Source organism: Ranitomeya variabilis, chromosome 7 (assembly GCF_051348905.1).
Source record: "Ranitomeya variabilis isolate aRanVar5 chromosome 7, aRanVar5.hap1, whole genome shotgun sequence".
In the NCBI taxonomy this organism is placed as follows: Eukaryota; Metazoa; Chordata; class Amphibia; order Anura; family Dendrobatidae; genus Ranitomeya; species Ranitomeya variabilis.
Window position 1 is genome coordinate 25,331,845 of NC_135238.1, and position 20,906 is coordinate 25,352,750.

Genomic DNA, 20,906 nt, shown 5'->3' on the forward strand with positions numbered 1-20,906 from the left:
TTTACAGATTACAGTCATAAAAATCCCATGGTCTCCAGCAGACATCCACCACCGAAATGTAAACTTGTCACAGGACCTCTAGCTCTGGAGTCTCACAGGCCGCCGTGCTCTCCTCCTTCTTCCGCTCTTCCTCCTCTTGCTCTAGTTCTTTAATGCTTTCTTCTAGCACGTTAGGCCAAAAGTCCCCTTCGAAATACGGAAGCTCCTTGGCACTGGTAAGACGATCCTCGGTGGCTTGCTTGAATATGTCCTGTGTGGAAAAATACAGGGAGAGATGTCGAGAATTAGGCTATGTAAAAAAAGATTTTGGGTTCCTACTGTAAAATCTCTCTCAGAGCGTTCATTGGGGGGACACGGGAAACCATGGGTGCTGTGTCCCCCAACGAAGAGATAGAGAAAAGCGATTTTCCAGTGAAAAAAACAAAAACATTTTGGGTATGTTCACCTATTATCAGGCTGAAGGGTCTGGCTGCTCTAACTGAAGTTCTGGAAATCTAGGATTATTATTTATTAATGCATAGGATTTCCCCAAATGAAAAGGTTACGTGTTGGAAAACCCTTCTAAAATCCCACACCAAATGTTCTGCGTACCTTATAGTCATGTATGATACGTTCTGCAAAAGCTTTATCCAGCATTTTCTTGTACCACTCCTGTAAACGTTTAGGTTTGGGGATTTTCTGGTCCGGCGGGTGACAATGAAAGATATAATCATCTCCTTCGCTAGGAGGACAGGCCCAGATATGTCCTGTGACGTAGCTGAAGAAACAAACAGAGGGAAAATATATATAGACTAGAAGGAACATAGAAAGTAACTTATGCCATTCTAAAGATTAAAGGGGTATTCCTTAATTCCTAGTAAGATATGCCTTCACTTTGAGACCAGTGGGGGGGTCCAAGGGGGTCTGATCCTTTCAGAATCAAAGTAAAAGTAGATCCCACTTTATAAAAAAATGGAAATTCTCTTTTAATTGATGGATTTTTCATAAGAAAAAAACTACACCAATTAGCCAAATCAGGGAGGATCTGCCCTTTCATACAAGGCCTACTTATTTTATTAAGTACAAACCACTCTTTCAATTTACCCCGTGGTGGCAACTGAAAGACAGACTTCCCTGCCGGAGATCATTTGGAGTCTGGGCAGCAAGGAAGCCATGTTATTTCCCCATTAATGATTTGCGATGCAAAGGAATAAAGATTAAAAAAAAAAAAAATTAAAAAAAATTCTACTTACCCAAGTTTCTTCACGTATTCCAGATAGCCGATGAGTATCTCATGGTAAACCGCTGTTCGAAGACTACGTGGTCGGAAGAAGTGAATACTGTCCAGGTATGAGATGTAGACACGTCTGTAGATAAATCACAAAAAAAAAAAAAAAATATGTAAAGAAAGGAAAACAGGGAAGTCGTGCCCATAGAAAAGCGCTGCAAATCCATATTCAATGCATAGTACCGGCTCACGGAGTGACAAGACCCAGATGGTCGGAGGAGTTCTGCTTACCTGGTGTTAGGAAGAGGACAATCGGATCCATATTCTTGCACGTGCATGCCAAAGAAGCATACATCCACTCCGTCTATCTCCTCAAAGGCAAAAAGTGCCTTTGTGCGGTATGGGAAGGAATCCGGCATCTCGCCTGTATCAACAAACCTTAAAAAGGGAAGAGATAAAGAATGGATCAGTGACAAAGACAAGAAAACTAATAATATAATGTAAAATCATCTTCAGGCCCATGTCCTTCTGGCTCCTATTCACAATAATGTGATGCTGAGTTATGTACCTGGACTTCATGCCGGGCTTAACTTCCACTATCTTATCAGAACTGGCCACCACCCGGACAGACACCTCCCCAGATTCAGGATGGTTCTGCCTCCGAAGGAATTTATTTACACGGTCCTCTAGATGACATCCTAGCCGAGTTGTCTGGAGTCCTGAAGGGGGAGAAAAAAAAAAAAAAAATAACATTCCAGTGGTTTTCAGTAATGCATTACTTTGAAGTAAGAGCCATTTTGGATTCATTGTTCACTTTAAAAAGGGACAAAAATCTGAAGTCACTTACTCTTTGCACAAAACTTGTTCTCCTTCCGCGTCCTTCCGGTTTTCTTCAAACAGTTATCACAGACAAATCTGTAAAGGCAAAAGATTGAGATTAAGAGCGAAACGATCAAATCATTAAATGTCCTAACAAAATGGCATAATGATAAGACCACGGACTGAGGGTGATCCTGGGTGCTCAAGCAAACCTTGGCGTCCGAGGACGATTAGGCAGACCCAGACGCTGGAACAGAAAAACATCCTACGTATCAATATATTCAGATGTGAACTTACCCAGACGGCCAGATGATGTCGAAGTGCAGCACACAAATCTGATGCATCTTCCTCCCACATTCTTTACAATCTACAAACCTGGGGACGAGAGAGCAAAAGATTATAAAAGCTGCAAAGAAGCGCAGGAACGTCGGCGGATTTCAGCAGTGATACTCACGGCTCTGGATCCAGCATGTCATTCTTCTTTTTCTCAAACTGTTCTTTGGAGATTGTCCTAAAGAAAAAAAATAATGACTGATCAGCCCGTTACCTATGTGCATCTAATCAGACCTCTTACAAAAAAGCTCTAAGCACTTTGCATACATCATCATCATATCCAGCATACTTTTATTAATAAACCTGCTTGAACTCATCTTAAGGTTGCATTCAGATTTCCGTGCAAATCGGTCCAATTTCAGATCTCAATGCACAGACTGGCTAAGGCTTTCATGACTCGAGTCTGACAGCTTCATAGAAATATATGATATGCTGGGGTTGGGAGACCCACTGCCAGTCCGTGCATTGCGATCTGATCTTGGACCCATTGTTACGGATGTCTGAACGTGGCCTAAGACACAGAGCAAGAAGTGAAATAACTTACGTTTGAGGCTGGGACGGATCATCTCCTAGAGTAACGTTGTCCCCCTGAATCTCAGTGAAACACTTTTCACAGAAGTGATACCTAAAATGGGAAACCATTAAATGTTTATTAGGATCAAAATATTACGGGAACCAACACTGCATTATATTAGTAAGAACTTTAGTAAAACTAGTTGGCGCTTACTGGGACTTAAGGACCCCATAGACATAAGCTAAAACTTGGCCAAACATGCAAATGTCAGCTGACCATCTAATGTGCATGGGGACATATTGACTCTCCCTCCCAGAAATATTGGACCTCGATCTCTCGCCACTTTAGTTCTGCATGCAGAAATGCCGATGCCAAATGAGACTGGCAGTGGTTTACTACGAGCGGCCGACCTCAGTGTTCATGTGTGGAGGAGTCAGGAGAGATATCTGACAGATGAAAGAGCGTCCGGCCCAAAGTTATCGAAGGTGTATGACCAGCGGGAAATGTTAACCTATCCTTAGGATAGTTCATCAATATCAAATGGACATCTGGAGATGGAGGTTACCTGTTCTGATAGCTGAAGTAGGCGACATCGCGAGGGATCGTACATAGCTGCTTGCCGTAACAGCACAACGTCTGAGGTGAAAACTCAAACTGGGGGAGCAAAGAAGAAGAAATATTTAGGACACAAGGTTCCTCCTCGAGTCAACTAAAGCAGAAAGCCTTACTCCGCGTCTTACCTTCCGGCCGCAGCAGTAGCCCAGTGACTGCATAACGGGGTCAATCTCCTGCTCAAACACCTCGGCGAGCTTGGTGCAGTATTTGTAAACCCGGGAAGTCTTGCGGTTATACAGCCAGGCATTATTAAACATGAGCCACACGTCGTCCACGTACTGCCACGGTTCTTGGTACTGCCCCGTGTCGAGCTTCCGCTTTATGGTTGATAAGTCCATGGGATTCTTCACAATATCGAAGTAATCCTAAAATAGAAAGATTGGGGCGTTAGTTGTTTCTTTCAAATCCCCCTCTGAAGCTGAATGGCCTCAAAGTGATCATCGCAACCTCAATATACCAGGAGGACAGGACTATGTCCATCGCCGATACTTCCTAGCATCAGGATTGATCTAACTGATACTGTTAAAGGGGTTAAAGTGGACCCCAAACATGTCCTGTAATGTAAAATAAACTGACAGTGCCCACCCTTTTACCTCTGCTGCTTCGATCTAAGTGTTTTGGCTGCAGCAGTGACTGCTCACAACACCGCTGCAGCCGATCATTGAGTTCAGCGGCGTTGTTATTTGACATTACAGGAAACATCTTTAAAAGCATGTCGTACTCACCGGTATGCCCAGCAACTGTGGATCAACCGGTTGTCGGAAAGGCAAGGACTCGGGATCTTGCCGATATAGTGCTTCCAGGGTCGGCATCAGGGCTTGGCGGAGCTCCTCTGGCTTAAATACTGAAACAGAAATGACACATTTGAGATTGGAACTGCACTAAAAAGAAAAAAAAAACAAAACTACTCATCACACTTACTCTTTTTCCGAGGCTGAGAAGGCGATGTGGACGGAGGGGTAGTGTTATTACTTGCATTTTCCTCCTCTTCCTTCGGATCAACTTTTACTTCTGGCTTCTTTTCCTCAACTTCCATGGGTTCAGTTTTGGTCTCCGTTCCTTCCGCTGGGGCTTCCTTTACCTGAGCAGGGACCTCTTCTTCCATCTATTAAGTATACGGTTGTAAATTAGGGATGCAAATTATTTTTAGATCCCCCACCATCAGCTTCTTTAGTTAGAAACGCCTTACTATACCTACGATTATGAGTCAGCTAATATATCTGTCGCTCTTCAAGTTTTTTTATGCCCATGCTACTACTTTAATGAAGTCCTAAAAGTATTTTTGCTTTTAATTCGCTTTGCTGGATTGAAAAAAAACCTCTTTTCACAACTATAAACCCTCTTAGCCTCTTATGTTCATGTTGATGTCCAGCTGTTGGGAAAACTACAGCTCCCAGCATGCCCTGTTAGCCACAAGATGAAGCCATCTTACAGCACGTATGAGGAATGATGCATCAAAATCCCTAGTCCTAGACGCCATCACTAGAAGCTTTACAGACTGGTCAAACCTGCCACCCACCATAGAAAACATACCCCGGGCAATCCTCTTGCAGGAAATTACCTCGATTTTAGGCTCCACTGGGATCTCACAAGGCTCCGGCTCTTCCACTTTCACTTCTTGCTTCACATCAATCACTGGATGATCAGGGGCTGACTGGTTGTCGGTGCTGGCCACCGATGCAGGAGTAGGCACACGGTTATCAACACTTGCAGCTGCCTGGGAAAGCTGAAAAAAAAAGAATCCAACCATTAGTCGACGGTCATATCCATAGAGGACATGGAAGTATTAGCCGCGTAAAGCATATTGGCGCCTTATACTTACAGGAGTGCCGGGGGCTGCTGCGTGCACAGATGCCGGCTGCAGCTGAGATGGCTGTGGGGTGGGCACAGACTGACTGGGCACGGGAGTAGGAGGCTGTGGAGTGAGCTGGGCCTGGGCGGCTGCCTGCACCGTCGGGGTGCTCTGTGTCTGCATGGCATTAGGGACAGAGCCAGGCGTGGGAGCTGGGGTCTGTCCAGCCGGTGGCAGCGGAGTGGATGGCTGGGCTGGTGCTGCTGGTTGTGGTGGAGTCATGCCAGATGGTGTTGGGTGCTGAACAGGAGGCATAGCAGCGACGGCAGCAGCATTGACTGAAGGAGGGGTTTGATGGAGGGGAGACTGGGAAAGTGCTGGCCTTGGAAGCTGACTGGTTTGAGGGCCCAGCATGTTCATGGAGTTACTGATTGGTAAAGATGCGGTGGGCGCTTGTCCCTGCTGGAAAAAGTAAAAAAAACAAACAAAAAAACCCCCCATTATTTCTGTATCTATATACAGCAGGGCTCTTCCACATGATGCAGAGAAGGCCGCTTACCTGCGACACCGCAGCCGCTGCGCCCGTTTGCCCTAGTGTCACGCCTAAGCTGCCATTATTGGTCTGAAACTGCCCTTGTTGCAAGAACTGATTCTGAGTCTGTGCAGGACCCATTAGATTATTGCTGTGTGCACCCATCATGGTCTGGGGTTGGGACATGCGAGATGGAGACATTGCCATCTATAGGAAGAAATAACCATTAATCATATAGAAGAAAAAAAAATGTAAAAAATGCTAAAAACAAGGCACTGGGCGCTCCTGTGTACACGTTACTTACAGCTGGCACCGATCCCATGTTGTTCATTTGAGTGGGGTGGTTGAGCGGAGATGCTGCCCGAGGTCCCATAGGAGCGGAAGGAATCTGGACATTTCCAATGGGCATGTTATTAAACTGATTAATTCCTGAAAAGAAAAAGACAAATTGTAAATTTCAGGGCCTTACCTGCGAAATGTCACCGATGGGGAAATACATCTAAAGCTATGTACACGCAGAGGTTGTCGAGGAATTTTTTTGGGGAGAGGAAACTCTCCAAAATCCTTGTCCAAAACGCAAAACTCCTCAAACATTTGGGAGATTCCGTTCAATTTCTGCTCCAAAAACTCAGTGTGCACATACTCCAAGATGGAAAAATCCACAGTCTTACAGATGATTAGGTCTTGTTACCTGAAGGCAGCTGCATCCTACTCATAGAAACTGTAGACATTGGGAGAGGACCATCTATAAAAATAAATAAATAAAAGATTAACAATCCATTTAAAGGTTTTGGATATGACTGGTTCAATACAAGCTTTGCAGCTCCATAGACACGTACTGGCAGGCCGGACAGGCTGAGGTTGGCCGAGAGCAGCGGCCGCCTGTGGAAGAGTTGGCGCCTGGGTGCCCGGTGTCTGCAGAGATGCCTGGTTCACCACGAGGCCTTGTTTTTGCAGACGCGACCTTCGCTTCTCTTCCAGTTCCTTTTGGATTTTGTAGATTTTTTCAGCGAGTAAATGGTAATATTCATCCTGGATGGAAGACCAAAAAAAATTCTTAGGAAAGCCGATACGGTCACATCAGATTCCTCAACTACTGCGCCATCTATGCCAACCTGTGTAAGAAACAAGCCTTTAGTCTCCATAGGAAAAAGACTACACACTACAAGCTGCCATGTAAATGCGGATATGGGCTGCTTGTTAGCGACCATCCCATAGATGTGGCAGATATACCACTATGTAGTAGCAGGAACCCCCTAGAGCAAAGGAGATATGCACACTGGCATTTTCTGTGGGTGTTTTAATTAATTTTGCATTAATGCATTAACTCAGTGTAGCAATGCGGAAGTGACTTCATGATTGTCGGGGGTGCAAAGATCCCACCCAATTCTAGCAATATCATCACAGGATGCTTGTAGTGATTTATCCATGCATACCCTGCTGTTGGCCGACTCGTACATGTCACCCTCCACTTTCCGGGCGTAAGCCACCAGGTTTTCCATCCGCCGATCTTTCAGAGCCGCAGGGTCAGGAGTGGGGAAGATTGCTTGGACTCTGCAACAGAATAAAAAAAATTTTTTTAAAAATAGCCATAAATATTTTGGTGATCCATTATCGATGCCCAGCATAAAGCGTCACCGGCTTTACGTACAATTTGTGGACTAGATGGTTTCGGAGATCCTGGGTCACATGCTCATGCCAGGCTTTCCTAACCCCTGTCGAAGAAGGTGGTGCCGCTGTCGGCATGGTACCCATGTTGCCAACAGAGCTGGGATTGTTACCATCGCCCAACAAGGAGCTGCACGAGAAAATGTGCCAATTAATCCAAAAGGAACGTATGTCGCCTTATACGTTGCTACAGCCGTCCCTCGCCGCCCGTAGGATTTTCCCATAAATTGATGGATCCACTTACTTTGTGTTCGCCAGGGCGGCAGGAAGAGACGCTTCATTCATCAGGCTGGTTTGTTGCTCCGTTGAGATGCCTCCGGCGGAGGGGTTTATCGGATTAGCAGCTGGAGGAATAAGCAAAAACGAGCGATTACAGGACAGCATCGGCTTAGGGTTATCCTAGAAGAAAGTTGCAGCCGGTCGTCTGCTTATCACATTAGTGATCGCTACTTACTCAGTGCACTCAGGCCACGAATCTGATGAACTTGAGACTGCTGCTGCCCAGGGCCCTGAGACTGGTTAACGTAAGGAAGACCCAGCGCAGCGTACGCCCTTTGCATAGAGCTGGGGTCGATAGGATTGGGGCTACTGAGGGCAGGAGCAGTCTGCTGGGTTCCTCCACCTGTCCCGATGGGATTCTGCACTCCGCTGGAAGGAGACACGAGGAGAGCTGAAAAGGAGAGGAACATGAGAGTCTGTGCTTTCCAGGGTGACAAGATCATATATACAAAGACCAAAGAGCCAGAGTAATCCCAATGCTCAGAGGTTTTCTGCCTGTCACTGAAATCCTGTGATGATGATGAGACTGCTGGAAAGTCCTATATAGGTCACTTTCTGATGACACAGTCCCTTCCAGATACCCATACACCTTAGATAGCTGAATGTACACATGGAAATCTAATCTGTCACCCCTCGCCACTCCTTCCCGAACATCTCACGACACCCTCATATACATCAGATGTCGGACCCCCTGTGTTCATCTTATAACATTAGTACGACCATCATTAAACATTTTTTTTTCCCCATGGCGGAGATGCGACTACTCACGCTGCTGGTTCCTTTTGTCGCTGGCATTCTTCAGAGGGAGACAGACCGGACAGTCGTGCCGCGTGCAGTTCTTCCAGTGAGAAATGATCTGCCTTGAGGAAGCGCAATGGGCAACTACGGGCAGAAAACAAAAATTAGTTAAAAAAAAAAAGCAAAAACAAGTCAGCATCAACTCCTAAGAGTGTCGGTGACCCCGGGATGAAGCGCTTACCCTGGCAGGCTTTCCCGGCCTGACAGTGAGTCATGTGATTCAGCACGTTCTTCATGGTCCGGCAATGGGGCAGGGCGCAGTCCCGCATCTCGCCGTTGCTTTGCTCGCGCCGCTGACATTTGTGAGCGTGCAGCAGGAGCACCAGTTGCTGCTGGATGAGTTTGCGTTTCTCCGGGTCAGCGGTGGGACCGGTTCCCATAGACGGCGCAGCGCCAATGCCAACTTGTTGAACTTGCGCTTGCAAAGGAGACTGAAAAAAAAAAAAAAAAAAAAATCAGACTCATGCTGCTGATGTTCGTTTCGACGTGATGTGCGCGACGCTGTGAACACTTACCATGTTGGGAACGTTGGCCACAGGCGAGCTTTTCATATCAGAAGAGAATGGAGGGAGGCTGTTTGCCATGGTGGGCTTGTTGGCAAGCTGAGGATTAACCCCCTGGGCACGAATTTGTTGTGCCTGTGATTGGTTGAACATTTGTCCAAAAGGGCCGTTGTTGCCTTGAAGTCCCATCTATGGGAGAAAAAAAAAAGGCAAAGTGTAAAGCAATCGGCATATCAACGCCAGCGTTTCTTTCACAATTGGCCTACATCTCCCAGCTGTGTGACTGTTCAATACGTGCCGCCATATTCCAAAAAAAAAAAAATAATCATAAAACACTGTATATGCCCAGACACATCATTCATGGTCTGAGCCCTGCAGAAACCTGGGTGCTGGCTACCCTGGCACCTCTTCTGATTAGTAGGTCCGGTGTGATGCCCGGAAGATGTCTTGTCAGGCTTACTAATCAGAGGAGGCACTAAGGATGCTGGCGGGTAGGAGAAGGTAAGAAGGGCTCTGGTCCGGTGGCCTGGACTACCGATGTGGCCGCTAGACCAGGAGCCTGCAAATCAATTTGTTCAGTTCTCCAACTTGTGAAGGACAAAACAACTCGAAGTTGGAAAGCGCCAAACCCTATCCTGCTAGCACTTATAAAGGACACGTAACATGCCAGCACTTAAAGGGGTGTTCCTAAATGATAGCACTCACAATAGAAGTGAATGGAGTCCACAGCAACCGGACCTTTATGGCCTGTTCCATGTCTGAGATGGGAGTATGCCCATTAATAGAGGGCTATAAACTAGCATATTCTTTGATTAATTCCTAAACCAGTTTTAACTGGCATCTAACTTTTGGGATTTCTTTTTTTGTACACCGATATACAGCCTTTAATATGGCACGTTGGCACCCAGGTTGGTGACGTGGGCTCCGGACAGCTGCAGTATTACCACTTGCAGTGATCACGTGCCAGAAGAACCGCAGCCACGTAAGAGGGCATCAGAGGTAGACACAATACGCTAAATACTGGAGGTGCGGACGTCATCCGCTTGACAGCTCATATTGCAGGAGAAAGGAAACACACAAGTAACCACTTCAAAGCAAAACTGGTAACCGGGCTGTAAAAACCACAATACACAAGGCAAAGCCGAGAAGCCAAAAGTCTGAGCTCTAATGAGGGAACCTGAAAAATGTTTCTCCCCAGAAACAGCGCCACTCCTGGGCAGTGTCGGGTTTTGGAAACACTATTCCCTTAGGCAGACGTTATAAGCCAGCCTTCACTCCCATTCATCTTATCAAAAACAAATCCGGTCAGTCCTTGTATTACACTCAAGTCTGTGATTTGCATGGCTGCCTGCAATATTACAATTCACCTCTAGTGGCCGCTGCAGGAGAAATGAGCCTCTCTTGCACAGTCAGCTGTTCTTTGCTGGGGATCATAGTAGATCTCACATTAAAAGGGGTTTTCTAGGATGGGACAGTTCCTTTAATGAAGTGTTTTCAAACCTCTAGCTGCTGCAAAACAATAACTCTCAGCATGCTCTGCTAACAATAACTCAGCATGCTCTGCTGACAGCAGTGATTTTGCAATGGCTGGAAAAGCACAACACAGCTTTATTATGAATGAAACAGAGCGAGTGTATGCGTACAAAATACAGAAGTGGCACTGTAGGCCAGGACCTACCTTTGCCATGGGTCCCGGCTGGGTGGTGGTCATTCCTGTGTGAGCCGGCATAGTCGCCGTCCCCTGTGTTAAGGTTTCGGCGAGCACGCTCCCAGGATTGGCTTGCATGGTGGGCGAGTTGTACTGTAAGCCTGCTGCTCGACCTCGGCTTCCAGGCCCCAAAGAGCCATTCAGTACCTGTCCCTGTGACGGCTGGGCTTGGCTCATTAGTGTGTGCCCAGAGTTGTTATTCATCAGGGCTTGATGCCCTTGGCCAAAGTTGGAGTTCATGCAGATACCCACAGACGCCTGTTGAGCACCAGGACTGCCCGCCACCATGCCAACTTGCTTCTGAGATTGCGAGGTGGGAGCAGAAGGACCAGGTGTACCAGCTGTGGGCTTGTTTAATCCAGATGGAGGAGTCACTGACAGTCCTTGGCTCAAAGGACTCTTGTTAAGGCCCCCCAGATTGCCGAGGCCTGGGCTGTTTTGCTGGCCCATAGTTTGTTGTACGGGGCTGCCAGAACCCCCTCTTCCCATGCCGGCGCCCAATGCTGGATTCCCTCCACGGAGAAGGTCGGAGAGGGGCTTGTTCTGGGAAGCAGCATCCTGACCTAGTCCACCGCCGGCGTTCAAGAGGCTGAGATCTCCATTAGGGATAAGCTCGTCTGGGAGGTCGTTCTCCAAGTCGAAGAAAGAAAAATCTGGGAAGACAGAAAAGACATTGCATCAGGAACGATGGGATGTCACATCCAAGACACCAAAATATACACTGTCCCGAGCACCACCTTCTACACAAATGGTTAATCCCACCGCTAGCACGAGACCAATATTGTGGACCAGTATGAAAGTGAAATCCTATATCAGGGCTGCCATTAATCAGACCTCCCTCTGGGGTCACAGGTGAGATAGAGGGAAACACACAACATTTATGGATCATTCATTGGCAGCGGTTTTTGGGGGTGATGGATTGTCCCCTATAGTGTTCGTTGACATTTGTTTTTTCCCTCCAAATTCAACAAATTGGCGCCCGCGGTTCATAAACTTTGCGCAAAATAAAAAATGCCTTCTAACTTGTTTTGTGACTTCTTAGCAATAAAAGTCGCACGTTCCTGAAATAAAATTTTGCTAAATTTGAGCCAAATTATCTAGAAAACATGCCCACATTGACAAAATAAACACTAGTTTAAAAAAAAAAGAAAAAGAAAAAAAACAACAACTAAATTCAGACAGAAAAACACCAAATACCAGACCCAAAAAAACAGAAAATGTAAAAATGAATCAGGCACTAAGGCTTTGTTCACACAGGGTTTGGCTTTTTTTGAGGTGGTAAAAGCAGAACAAGATTTCTGGTAGAAACAGTTTCAGGAAAGGCTTCTTTTACACATACAGTGGTTTTTGCGGCCGGTTATTGCGGGTCTTTTTTGCAGGCTGTATTGCTGCAATTTTCAAGGTCTGCCGCAATAACGGACCGTAAAAAACTTGTGGATCACCGTTTTCCAGGTTCCCAATACTATGGCAAAAGTATTGGGAAAAAAAGAACGGAGGTCCGCAAAACTGGAAGTTACAGCGAATCGCAAAAACAACCTTCTGTTGTTTTTGTGGCCCCATTGATTTACAATGTGGCCGTGTCCGTAAGCCGTGAAAAATATCAAGCAGGCTCGATATTTTTTTCACAGCCGTAAATACTGCCCTCACGGCCATACGGCGCGCCGTGGGATTATTACGGCCCGTTTTTGCGGCCCCAGAGAAATCTATTGGGGCCACAAAATCACGGCAAATGTAAAAGAAGCCTTATACGGGAATTCTTAATTCTTGAAGTGATTTTGAATGGTTTTTGAAGCTTCTTTTACGACCGTCCGATAGGACAGTTCCTCGTTTGGAGCCTTCCCAGTCAGGAGACGCTTCATAGTAGGGACGTGCATTTTCTTTTTTCCCCACCAGAAATGGATGGAAAAAAAAGCTCAAAAGTTTGAATGTTTGACCAGGAAGGTGGCTTTACTATAGAAATGACTAGGAAGAGTCATTAAAGCTTTTTTTTGTGTGTGTAAAGTGAAGCTGCCCAGGGAAAAAAGAAAAAAACCTGTATCCACATGGCATAAAACAGCTCTGTTCACTTTTCATTCCAGGGAACGGTAGTCGGACCCCCAGTGATTGAGTAGTGATGGCAAAACCTGCTTGACGAGCTCGACGCTTACGTCTTCCTTTCCCAATGTCCTATAGCGATTGTTTGTTTTCTGAAGCCACCGTGGACAAAAAGTGCATAAAAAAAAACTGCACATTCGTGAATCATCCAAGAGGAACAAGGAGCCGGCAGGCGGGGAGAGACGGTGCAGCAATGACAAGCGCTCGGTCGTACGGCCGGCCGGGCAGCCGCTCAGAGGAAGTGGCAGCGTGCCAGCACGAGGTTCGGCATTGCATGGAACATTTCCATCACAGGTGGATGGGGGGGATAGACCGTGAACACACGTGACATCCAGGTAAGGCCCCGGCCAATACAAACCATCTAAGGTTTAGCATGCTGGATCTCGAGACCCTCACTGATAGCTTATAGCGTTATTTCCACCTAGGCAGATGGGAATAAGCCTTTATGCTACTCGTCTCCAGTGTATGAACCCATAGACTTTTGATTCACTGCACTGTGGTTTGAGCGATCACTTTGGGGGTCTCATAGCCTAAGCCCCCAATCTATGAGGTGTTCAGGGGGGTTTCTGCAAGTTTAGTTCCAGTTATTTCCACCTCCCTATTCGGACCTCGGGATCGCAGCAGGTTGGATCTGACTTCTGGCAGCCGAGCGCCTCCATAATCCTCGGTGGTTACTAATGTCGGGGCCGTGTACATTCAGAACGAGTCGCCCTCAATGTGATCTCCATCATAATATCAGACTGCAAGTTCCACATCCCTAATCCCAAATCAAACCCAGAGATTAAGAACCACAAAAGCGAGTGAGGATTAAAGAACCGCAAGTGTATGGGTAGGACGTCGCTTCCAACATCCAGACATATCCACAATACACGCGAAAGCTGTCATTACCAGAGCGGGTCGCTGCAGCACATCGGTACCACAAACGACGGCGGCATCACCTGGCTGCTGCAGAACCTCGTGCACAATCTAACACTGCAGCACGAGGGCATTTAATGATGTGTGTACCCATATATAAGTATTGCTCCCAACATCCCCATACACATGAACGTGTCCCTAACGGATAGAGTCAGCCACGAATCATCTCCTTCCATAAGCAGACGCCTCGCTCACTTGTGTTTGGCCGCTGTCTGTTGGGTCTAAGACACCTTTAACAATTAAAGGGTTGTTCCCAATATTGCTGACATTGACATGGCTGTGCCACTGGTCCGCTGTCTCCCAGACTGCCGGCAGATTTACCTCTTTCTTTAGCATCAGAGGAGCCCAACGATCCATCAAGCTTTGGACCAGCGCTTACAAGCTTGATTAGCAAAGAGCCTAAAAGTGTCCGCACCTTGTTGTGGAGACCGACTACTGATAAACTACAGAGGTTGCCTTTCTGCCTACCGGTGCTAGTGTGAACGGTAAAAATCTCAGCACAGCGCTCCAGAATATGTTGGCTCTATAGTACGGGCATCTGCAGGTCTCTAGATACTAATTCCTTCCTTGGATCACACCTTCATGACCGGCGCACCTTAAAAAAGGACTATTCCTATAGCTCGGAGCCGACCCCAAACACTGGATTACACACAAGGTCTTGACTTTCCCATCATTCTCGGCCTGCATCCAATCACAAGCCATGGGGGGGTGTGGAGGGCACGAGTTTGGAAAAGTTTCCAAAAATTACAACTTCTTGCAAAACAAGGTCCAGGACTCATGAAGTCCATGTATTAAAACAGTCAAGTATTTCCCGATAATCCTTAGAAAGGAGGGCAGAAAAAAAAAATTTACAAGTTACCACAAAGGCTCGGGGTGTAGTATATCTCCTGACTTCCTGAGCTGCCATTAAATCATCGGTTCTTGAAGGAACCAGACGTGATGACCTCAGGAAACTTCCAGAGGTGAATTAGGGATAAGGCACGATCATCGTATGTGAGCCCCGCTCCCCGTATAGTCCTTGGCAGCAAAAACAGCTCGGATGTTCTGTGCAGAAAAATGCAATAATGGCAAACTTTACTGGAGACGACAAAAAAGCTTAAAAAAAAACCCTCGAGAGCGAGCGGTGTCCTAAACCATCAAAACGGCAAATGAAATACTAGAGATCCGACTTATTACCCCCTCGTAATGGTCAGCCCCCCGACATCCAGACATTAGATAGAAACATGTGCAGTCCTGTAGTACAAAACTCCTGCACCAAGGCGGAGGAGCCAGGGCAGGATGGAACAAATGCCAGGAAGAAGAACGTTCACGGCCGCAACGCCATCAACTACTATAAAGCTGTGAGCTGATCGCTCACAAATGGGGAAGAAAAAAAAAAATACCAAGTGTAATGAAAAGGTTAAAAAAAATGCAAATCTGCCATTTTTTTACATTTTATTTTTAAAGAGTTTTCACTGTGTGATAAAACTGGCTCAGAAACATGACTGCCCACGTCGGTGAGATTACAGCGATATAAAGCATGCAAAAATGTTTCTACTTAAATTAAAAAAAAAAAAAAAAAAAAAAGGGGGAAAAAAATTTCCCTATGTGTCACCATTATCCGAGACAAGTACCAATTTTATTTTTCAGTCTCTTGAGCTGAGCGAGAGCTTGTTTTTCTGTGCGGTGACGTCTTTATTGATATCAATTTTGTGCATTGTATTATTATTATTTTTTTTTTTTTTAGAGGTGATGTAATCCCCCCCAAAAAATGCAATTCTGGAGTTTTGACTTTTTTTCCTTCTGGTTTTTACCGATCAGGTTAATTAATTCCATATTTTAATAGCTCGAAATTTTACAAACACAGCAAATACCGTAAGTGTTTTTTCCCCCCCTTTTCAACAGGGGATAAATGGGCTAATCAGAATTTTTCAAAATTATTAAAAGAAAAAGTACTAGAAAAACTTTTTTCTATATCTTTTACATGATCTATTAGCCCCTTAGGGGACTAGAGGTACCATACCAGAGTATTACAGAATATGGTGAAAATCTCGGTCCACCTGCAGCTGAACTTCATAGGAGGACCGAAATGACAGACGGGAACCCATCGGTCCCCAGGATCGCATCGCATGGGGCCAATAGGAGCCAGTGCGCGTTCCATTTAAATGTTATACACAGATGCCATAGAATATTGGCCCGTAGCTGCAGCATATAGAGGGAGCTCCACAGACCCCATTAAAGTCAACGTGATGTGCCTGGAATTGCTGTTAACTCTTTGCGTACCGCTAAAAAAAAGCAGCCATGACCATAAGACTGTTGCTGGCAGGACGGACTGACCATCCAGTAGGTGAACCAGCACCAGAATAATTTTCTTAGCTCTCTACATTGTGCTGTTCCTCCGTCATTACGCCTAGAAATGCATTAACAGCTGGGTGTTACCAATTCGGGGTGTATCTATAGCGGCGGATACTCCACAGCCCACCGGCACTGGGCAGGGGGTACTGCGCCCACATTTATGATCACAGACCAAGCCAGGAAGATGAAAAAGGAAAGCGTGAAGCTGCCGATGACACCCCGCACTTGGCAGAATCTTCCCCCGTAAGGTAAATGTATTTACAGGCATTAGTAGACACAGGTTCATGCCAGGCGCACACAGCTATTGATGCCAAGGCCTAAGGGTATATAGCTGTACAACCAGACAGCGCTTTTTTAAAAGGCTCCAATCTGCAGCGGTCTACAACCATCCTATACGATGCCCACGGCGGCCATCTGGCCAGGGGGTTCATGGGGCAATGGGACTTAACGCTCAATCCCTGTATGAGTATTGCGATTTTTTTTAATGCTCCATTCTGAGCCTTTTGCAAAAATAAATAAATAAATGTGCCCCTCTACATGTCTAACTTTTACTAAAATGGAGGAAAAAAAAAAAAAAAAAAGATTGTGCAATGGTTGCTAAGAGCGGCACAGACAAGTTTGAGCTGTTGCTTAGCAACAGGTGACACTACACATGTTGGCACGTACCCCGAGATCCTGGAACAAGACTGCAGCTATAGGGGCATGCTGGGAGTTGTAGTATTGCAACAGCTGAAGAGATGCAAGATGCAGGAAAAAAAAAAAAAAACATTTAGGAGTGTACCCTCTCTAACGGGGATTATGTCCTTTTGCCGCACGGATCAAGAATCCGTCAGCTCAGCTCAGGGATGAATCTGATCATGCAAAGTCAATGACAAATCACAAGGAATCACTGCCGGCTCTGGAGGGGGAACTTACAGGACGACGGTTATCAGCCCGACCGCTCAAATCAGAGCGCGCCGAGAGAGGAAATGTGGTGAGGACGTGCGGAGGGACGGCCAGGAACCCGGCACTTGGCTCCGGCGAGAGCGACGATCTCACAACAAAGACCACGACCGAGGAACTTTTCTCTTTGTTTGGAAGAAAGTCAAATAAAAGCCACGACCGCTGCAAATCAGCGAAGAGGAACTACGATCGTCAAAGCCCCTCCGCCCTCCTGACATGTCTGACTACTTTTTTTTTTTTTTTTAAATCCCCCCATAAAACATATTTTCTTTCAACTTTATTCCTCAAAGAAAAAAAAAAAGTACTGATCAGATGCTGGCAGTATGTAGGGCTAAAGATGAGCAAAAACAGTTGCAGGACCCTGGTCAGGCATCCACATAGTCGGATGAGGGTCCGGCATCATAGGGGCCTCAGATGTCTACAATGATGTAATAGGGGCTTGGTAAACACCTAAGGCAGCCAGGACGCCAGCATCGGAGTGCTGCCGAGGAAGCTTGCAGGACCCCAGGTCTAACTGCAGTGGAAGCACCAATGTGGACACCGGGCCAGAGTTCTGCACAATCTTTTAGCTTCCATGGACATGGGGAACAGCAAGACAGTTATCAATTTGTACATGTCCTGGAGGAATAACAGAGGAACGGCACAATGCAGAGATGAACATAAGAATGCGCCAGCGATAGAGATGAGCAAATCGATTTGCAGGAACCTGATACAACAGCCACATCTGTAGCCCCTGTCATGGTGGTAGCCCTCCTATCAGCCAGAATGCCCAACGCTTTTACGCTTTTCCTGATTTGTCAGCCGGCGAGACGCCATTGTGGCGTGGTACATGCATGACGGATGAATACAGGAGGAGGTTCGCAGGGGCTACCGACGTGACCACAGGCCCAGGGTCCTGAGAGCCAATTCGCTCATCTCTATCCAGCGTTCTTATCTAGTGGGGCATAAAACAGATCTGGACGTTCCTAACCGTGTAGTTTTAGTGCGAGACCCTAAAATACACCCCAGATTCCTCCTCGTCCCATCCGACCATGTACGAATTATGCCTCCTCATGCATGGTGAGCTATACAGGCTCCGTGCACCCAGGAGTAGCTGAGGTTCCATATCACAGGCCGCCATATGGTGCACAAGCATCCTGGTGGGGAAAAGATCTGCACAATACCACACAGAAGGGACCATGTGGACACTATTTAGATGCACTTTCACTGCGGTTCCTAGACAAGTTTTCTATATAAAAATGAATGATTTTTTAATTTTACCTTTTGATTTTCGGTAGGTTTCTGGTGTAACTAATGCCATCATCTGCAGCTCTAAGGTTACAGCACAGCAACCTAAGTCACTCATCAGCACCACATAGTAACACCACCGCTCACCACTGACGGGACATACTCAAAGAGTTCACTAACCAGAGCCATCACAGACAACTACTCTTGGGCCAAGCAAAAAGATCGGCATGATCCAGGTCCAGTGGACATGACGGTAAGTGCAGAGCCCTGCAACATCCCCAACACCTCTTCCAAATAGTAGGCCCCTGGTGCTTGAGTTGAAACTAACCTATCAAAAGGAGGTGCTGAGGATCTCACAGGTAAGAGGAAGTTTGCAGTGCTCTGGGACGGCGGCCACGGACTACCGATGTGGCCACTGGAGACCAGGGTCCTGCCAATCTTTTTTTCTCACCTCTCTACATTGATGTCATCAATGTGTGTTCCTCTTACACCCTTAGAGAGGTTCTCCAGACTTATGATATTAACGACTGGTCCGTAGGCTAGGTCCTCAATATTAGATTGGTGGTGGTCCCAATTGTCAGAACCCCCCAACAATTATCTGCTTAGTGGTCGTTCTTGGGTACTGCAGCTCAGCTCCCATCGAAGGACAGAAATGGTGCTCAGTTCTGCAGTTGGATCTGTGCAGCTAAAATCCACAGCAGATTACAGGGCTAGGCATGTACAGTAGATCAACCAATCAACAGTGTAAAAAAAAATAATAAAAAAAAAAAATCTATAGAGCCAACTGATCTACATCTGAAAAAAAAAAAGAAAAAAAGATGGTTTACACAGAGGATGTCACCCCCAATCTGCGCCATTTCATGAACTAAATTCTACTGTGGAACACATCATCCGAAACCTGGAGAAAAAATATCTGTATCGGATCACGACAGATTTGCATTGCAGATGGTGAAAAATCAGCAGTGAAAAATCTGCAGTGATAATCCATAGTGTGAATCAGCACGCAGAGTATTTAAAACTGACACCGCCGTCGATTCACTACGATGATTTTTCTGGGTTAGAATGACGGCTGTCATTTCTGCCGGTAAATCAGCAGCACATCCGCTGTGTGGATTCGCACCCTGCTGATATATTCACACGCTGCAGATCTGACACCGTCCTATCCATAGGAAACCTGCAGAGATCCACATTCAGATGAATGGGTGGACTCACATGCTGCCAAAATCTCTGTGAATGAATATACGTTCCAAAGGTTTGGGGCAGTTACCATAAAATACAACAAAAAACAGTGTAAAACAAACAATACCCCAGCACCCCAAAAATATAGTTTAGAAACCAACAGGATCAGCCTACTTTGTCATGTGATGGACGCTGCACAATCACTGCATGTCTGCCATATAAATATTCCATTCATAATAGTGGAAAAGAGAAGAGGTGATCGGCAGCAGCCACAAGGCAGGTGGGGAGCGGGCACATGTAAGATGGGGTTGGATTGGGGGGTGTTGTGTAGGAGGTGAAAGCAGGCGTCTGGGGACCAGGAGGTGAGAGCCGCATGGGGGGGTTGTTTAATGTGGCCGCACAGGAGAAGGGAAGAGGTGAGTGGGGTCAGCAGCTGCATAAGGGGGTAGCTAGCAGCCATATGGGGGGGTTGTAGAGAAGGCATGGGTGAGCTGGTGACCGCATGGGGGGTGGGAGGCGAGCAGCACCACATGAAGGGGTGTTGTGGCTCTGATGCGAGAGGGGTGGGCCGGTGGTCACAAAGGTGGGGCGGAAGGCGAGGGCGGGCCAACGGCCGTGCTGCCTTGGGGATGGGGGAAGGGGTGATGGTGGGCTGGAGCCACGCAGTTGGGGGAGGCAGCACACGGGTAGGATGGTGGCCACTAAGGTGGGTACTACGACCACAGTAGGTGGTAGGAGCAATCGGGCCAGTAGCCACACATAGAAGGGCTGTGGAGTTGGAGTCTGTATAAAATGGACCGACTCAGACTCCTGAAATATATAATAAATTGGGTACAGTAGTACAATGCAGGATGTGCTGTAAATGTTTTCATAATTTGGGAAAGTTATGAAATGTCCTATAAAAGTGTGTTCTGTTCCTGATCTTAGGATCACGGCTTTTCGTATAGGCTACGCTCACATTTGCGTTGTTGGGCGCAGCGTCGTCGACGCATGCGTCCCTATCTTTAACAGCGGGGGCGCATGGACATGCGCCGGTATGCGTTGTACTGCGTTTTACGACGCATGAGTCATATAGACGCACAAGACAGGGCGCAGGGGACGCTACTTGTAGCGTTTTCCCTGCACCGAAATTCCCGATCTGCAGGATCTTATGACAACGCATGCATCGCAAAACGCTGTGTGTGGTGTACATGCGTTGTTGGTTGCGTCGCGTCGAAGACGCTGCACCCAACAACGCAAATGTGAACGTAGCTTTAGATGAATCTGTGCTGCTCTTTATATACATGATCAGCAGTGATCAGTGCTGTACAGTGCAGCACCGACCCCACAGTCCTGTACAGTGCAGCACCGACCCCACAGTCCTGTACAGTGCAGCACCGACCCCACAGTCCTGTACAGTGCAGCACCGACCCCACAGTCCTGTACAGTGCAGCACCGACCCCACAGT

General features: G+C 46.7%; 1 protein-coding gene across 1 annotated transcript in view; it reads right to left on the reverse strand.

The window, feature by feature from the left end:
- Positions 1-20,906, reverse strand: part of CREBBP (CREB binding lysine acetyltransferase) — a 28,519-nt gene that overhangs the window by 4,685 nt on the left and 2,928 nt on the right. Inside the window, exons 2-28 of the mRNA XM_077274602.1 lie at positions 10,739-11,421; positions 9,073-9,249; positions 8,739-8,988; positions 8,528-8,641; positions 7,935-8,150; positions 7,725-7,824; positions 7,464-7,610; positions 7,249-7,366; positions 6,652-6,844; positions 6,504-6,557; positions 6,117-6,241; positions 5,840-6,019; positions 5,311-5,742; positions 5,050-5,214; positions 4,410-4,593; positions 4,214-4,332; positions 3,614-3,853; positions 3,439-3,527; positions 2,904-2,984; positions 2,481-2,537; positions 2,324-2,401; positions 2,055-2,122; positions 1,776-1,926; positions 1,499-1,645; positions 1,233-1,346; positions 592-757; positions 77-250 (exon numbers count right to left, since the gene is read on the reverse strand). Coding sequence (XP_077130717.1) covers positions 77-250; positions 592-757; positions 1,233-1,346; positions 1,499-1,645; positions 1,776-1,926; positions 2,055-2,122; positions 2,324-2,401; positions 2,481-2,537; positions 2,904-2,984; positions 3,439-3,527; positions 3,614-3,853; positions 4,214-4,332; positions 4,410-4,593; positions 5,050-5,214; positions 5,311-5,742; positions 5,840-6,019; positions 6,117-6,241; positions 6,504-6,557; positions 6,652-6,844; positions 7,249-7,366; positions 7,464-7,610; positions 7,725-7,824; positions 7,935-8,150; positions 8,528-8,641; positions 8,739-8,988; positions 9,073-9,249; positions 10,739-11,421 — 4,622 coding nt within the window. The remainder of the gene's footprint in view (positions 1-76; positions 251-591; positions 758-1,232; positions 1,347-1,498; positions 1,646-1,775; positions 1,927-2,054; positions 2,123-2,323; positions 2,402-2,480; positions 2,538-2,903; positions 2,985-3,438; positions 3,528-3,613; positions 3,854-4,213; positions 4,333-4,409; positions 4,594-5,049; positions 5,215-5,310; positions 5,743-5,839; positions 6,020-6,116; positions 6,242-6,503; positions 6,558-6,651; positions 6,845-7,248; positions 7,367-7,463; positions 7,611-7,724; positions 7,825-7,934; positions 8,151-8,527; positions 8,642-8,738; positions 8,989-9,072; positions 9,250-10,738; positions 11,422-20,906) is intronic.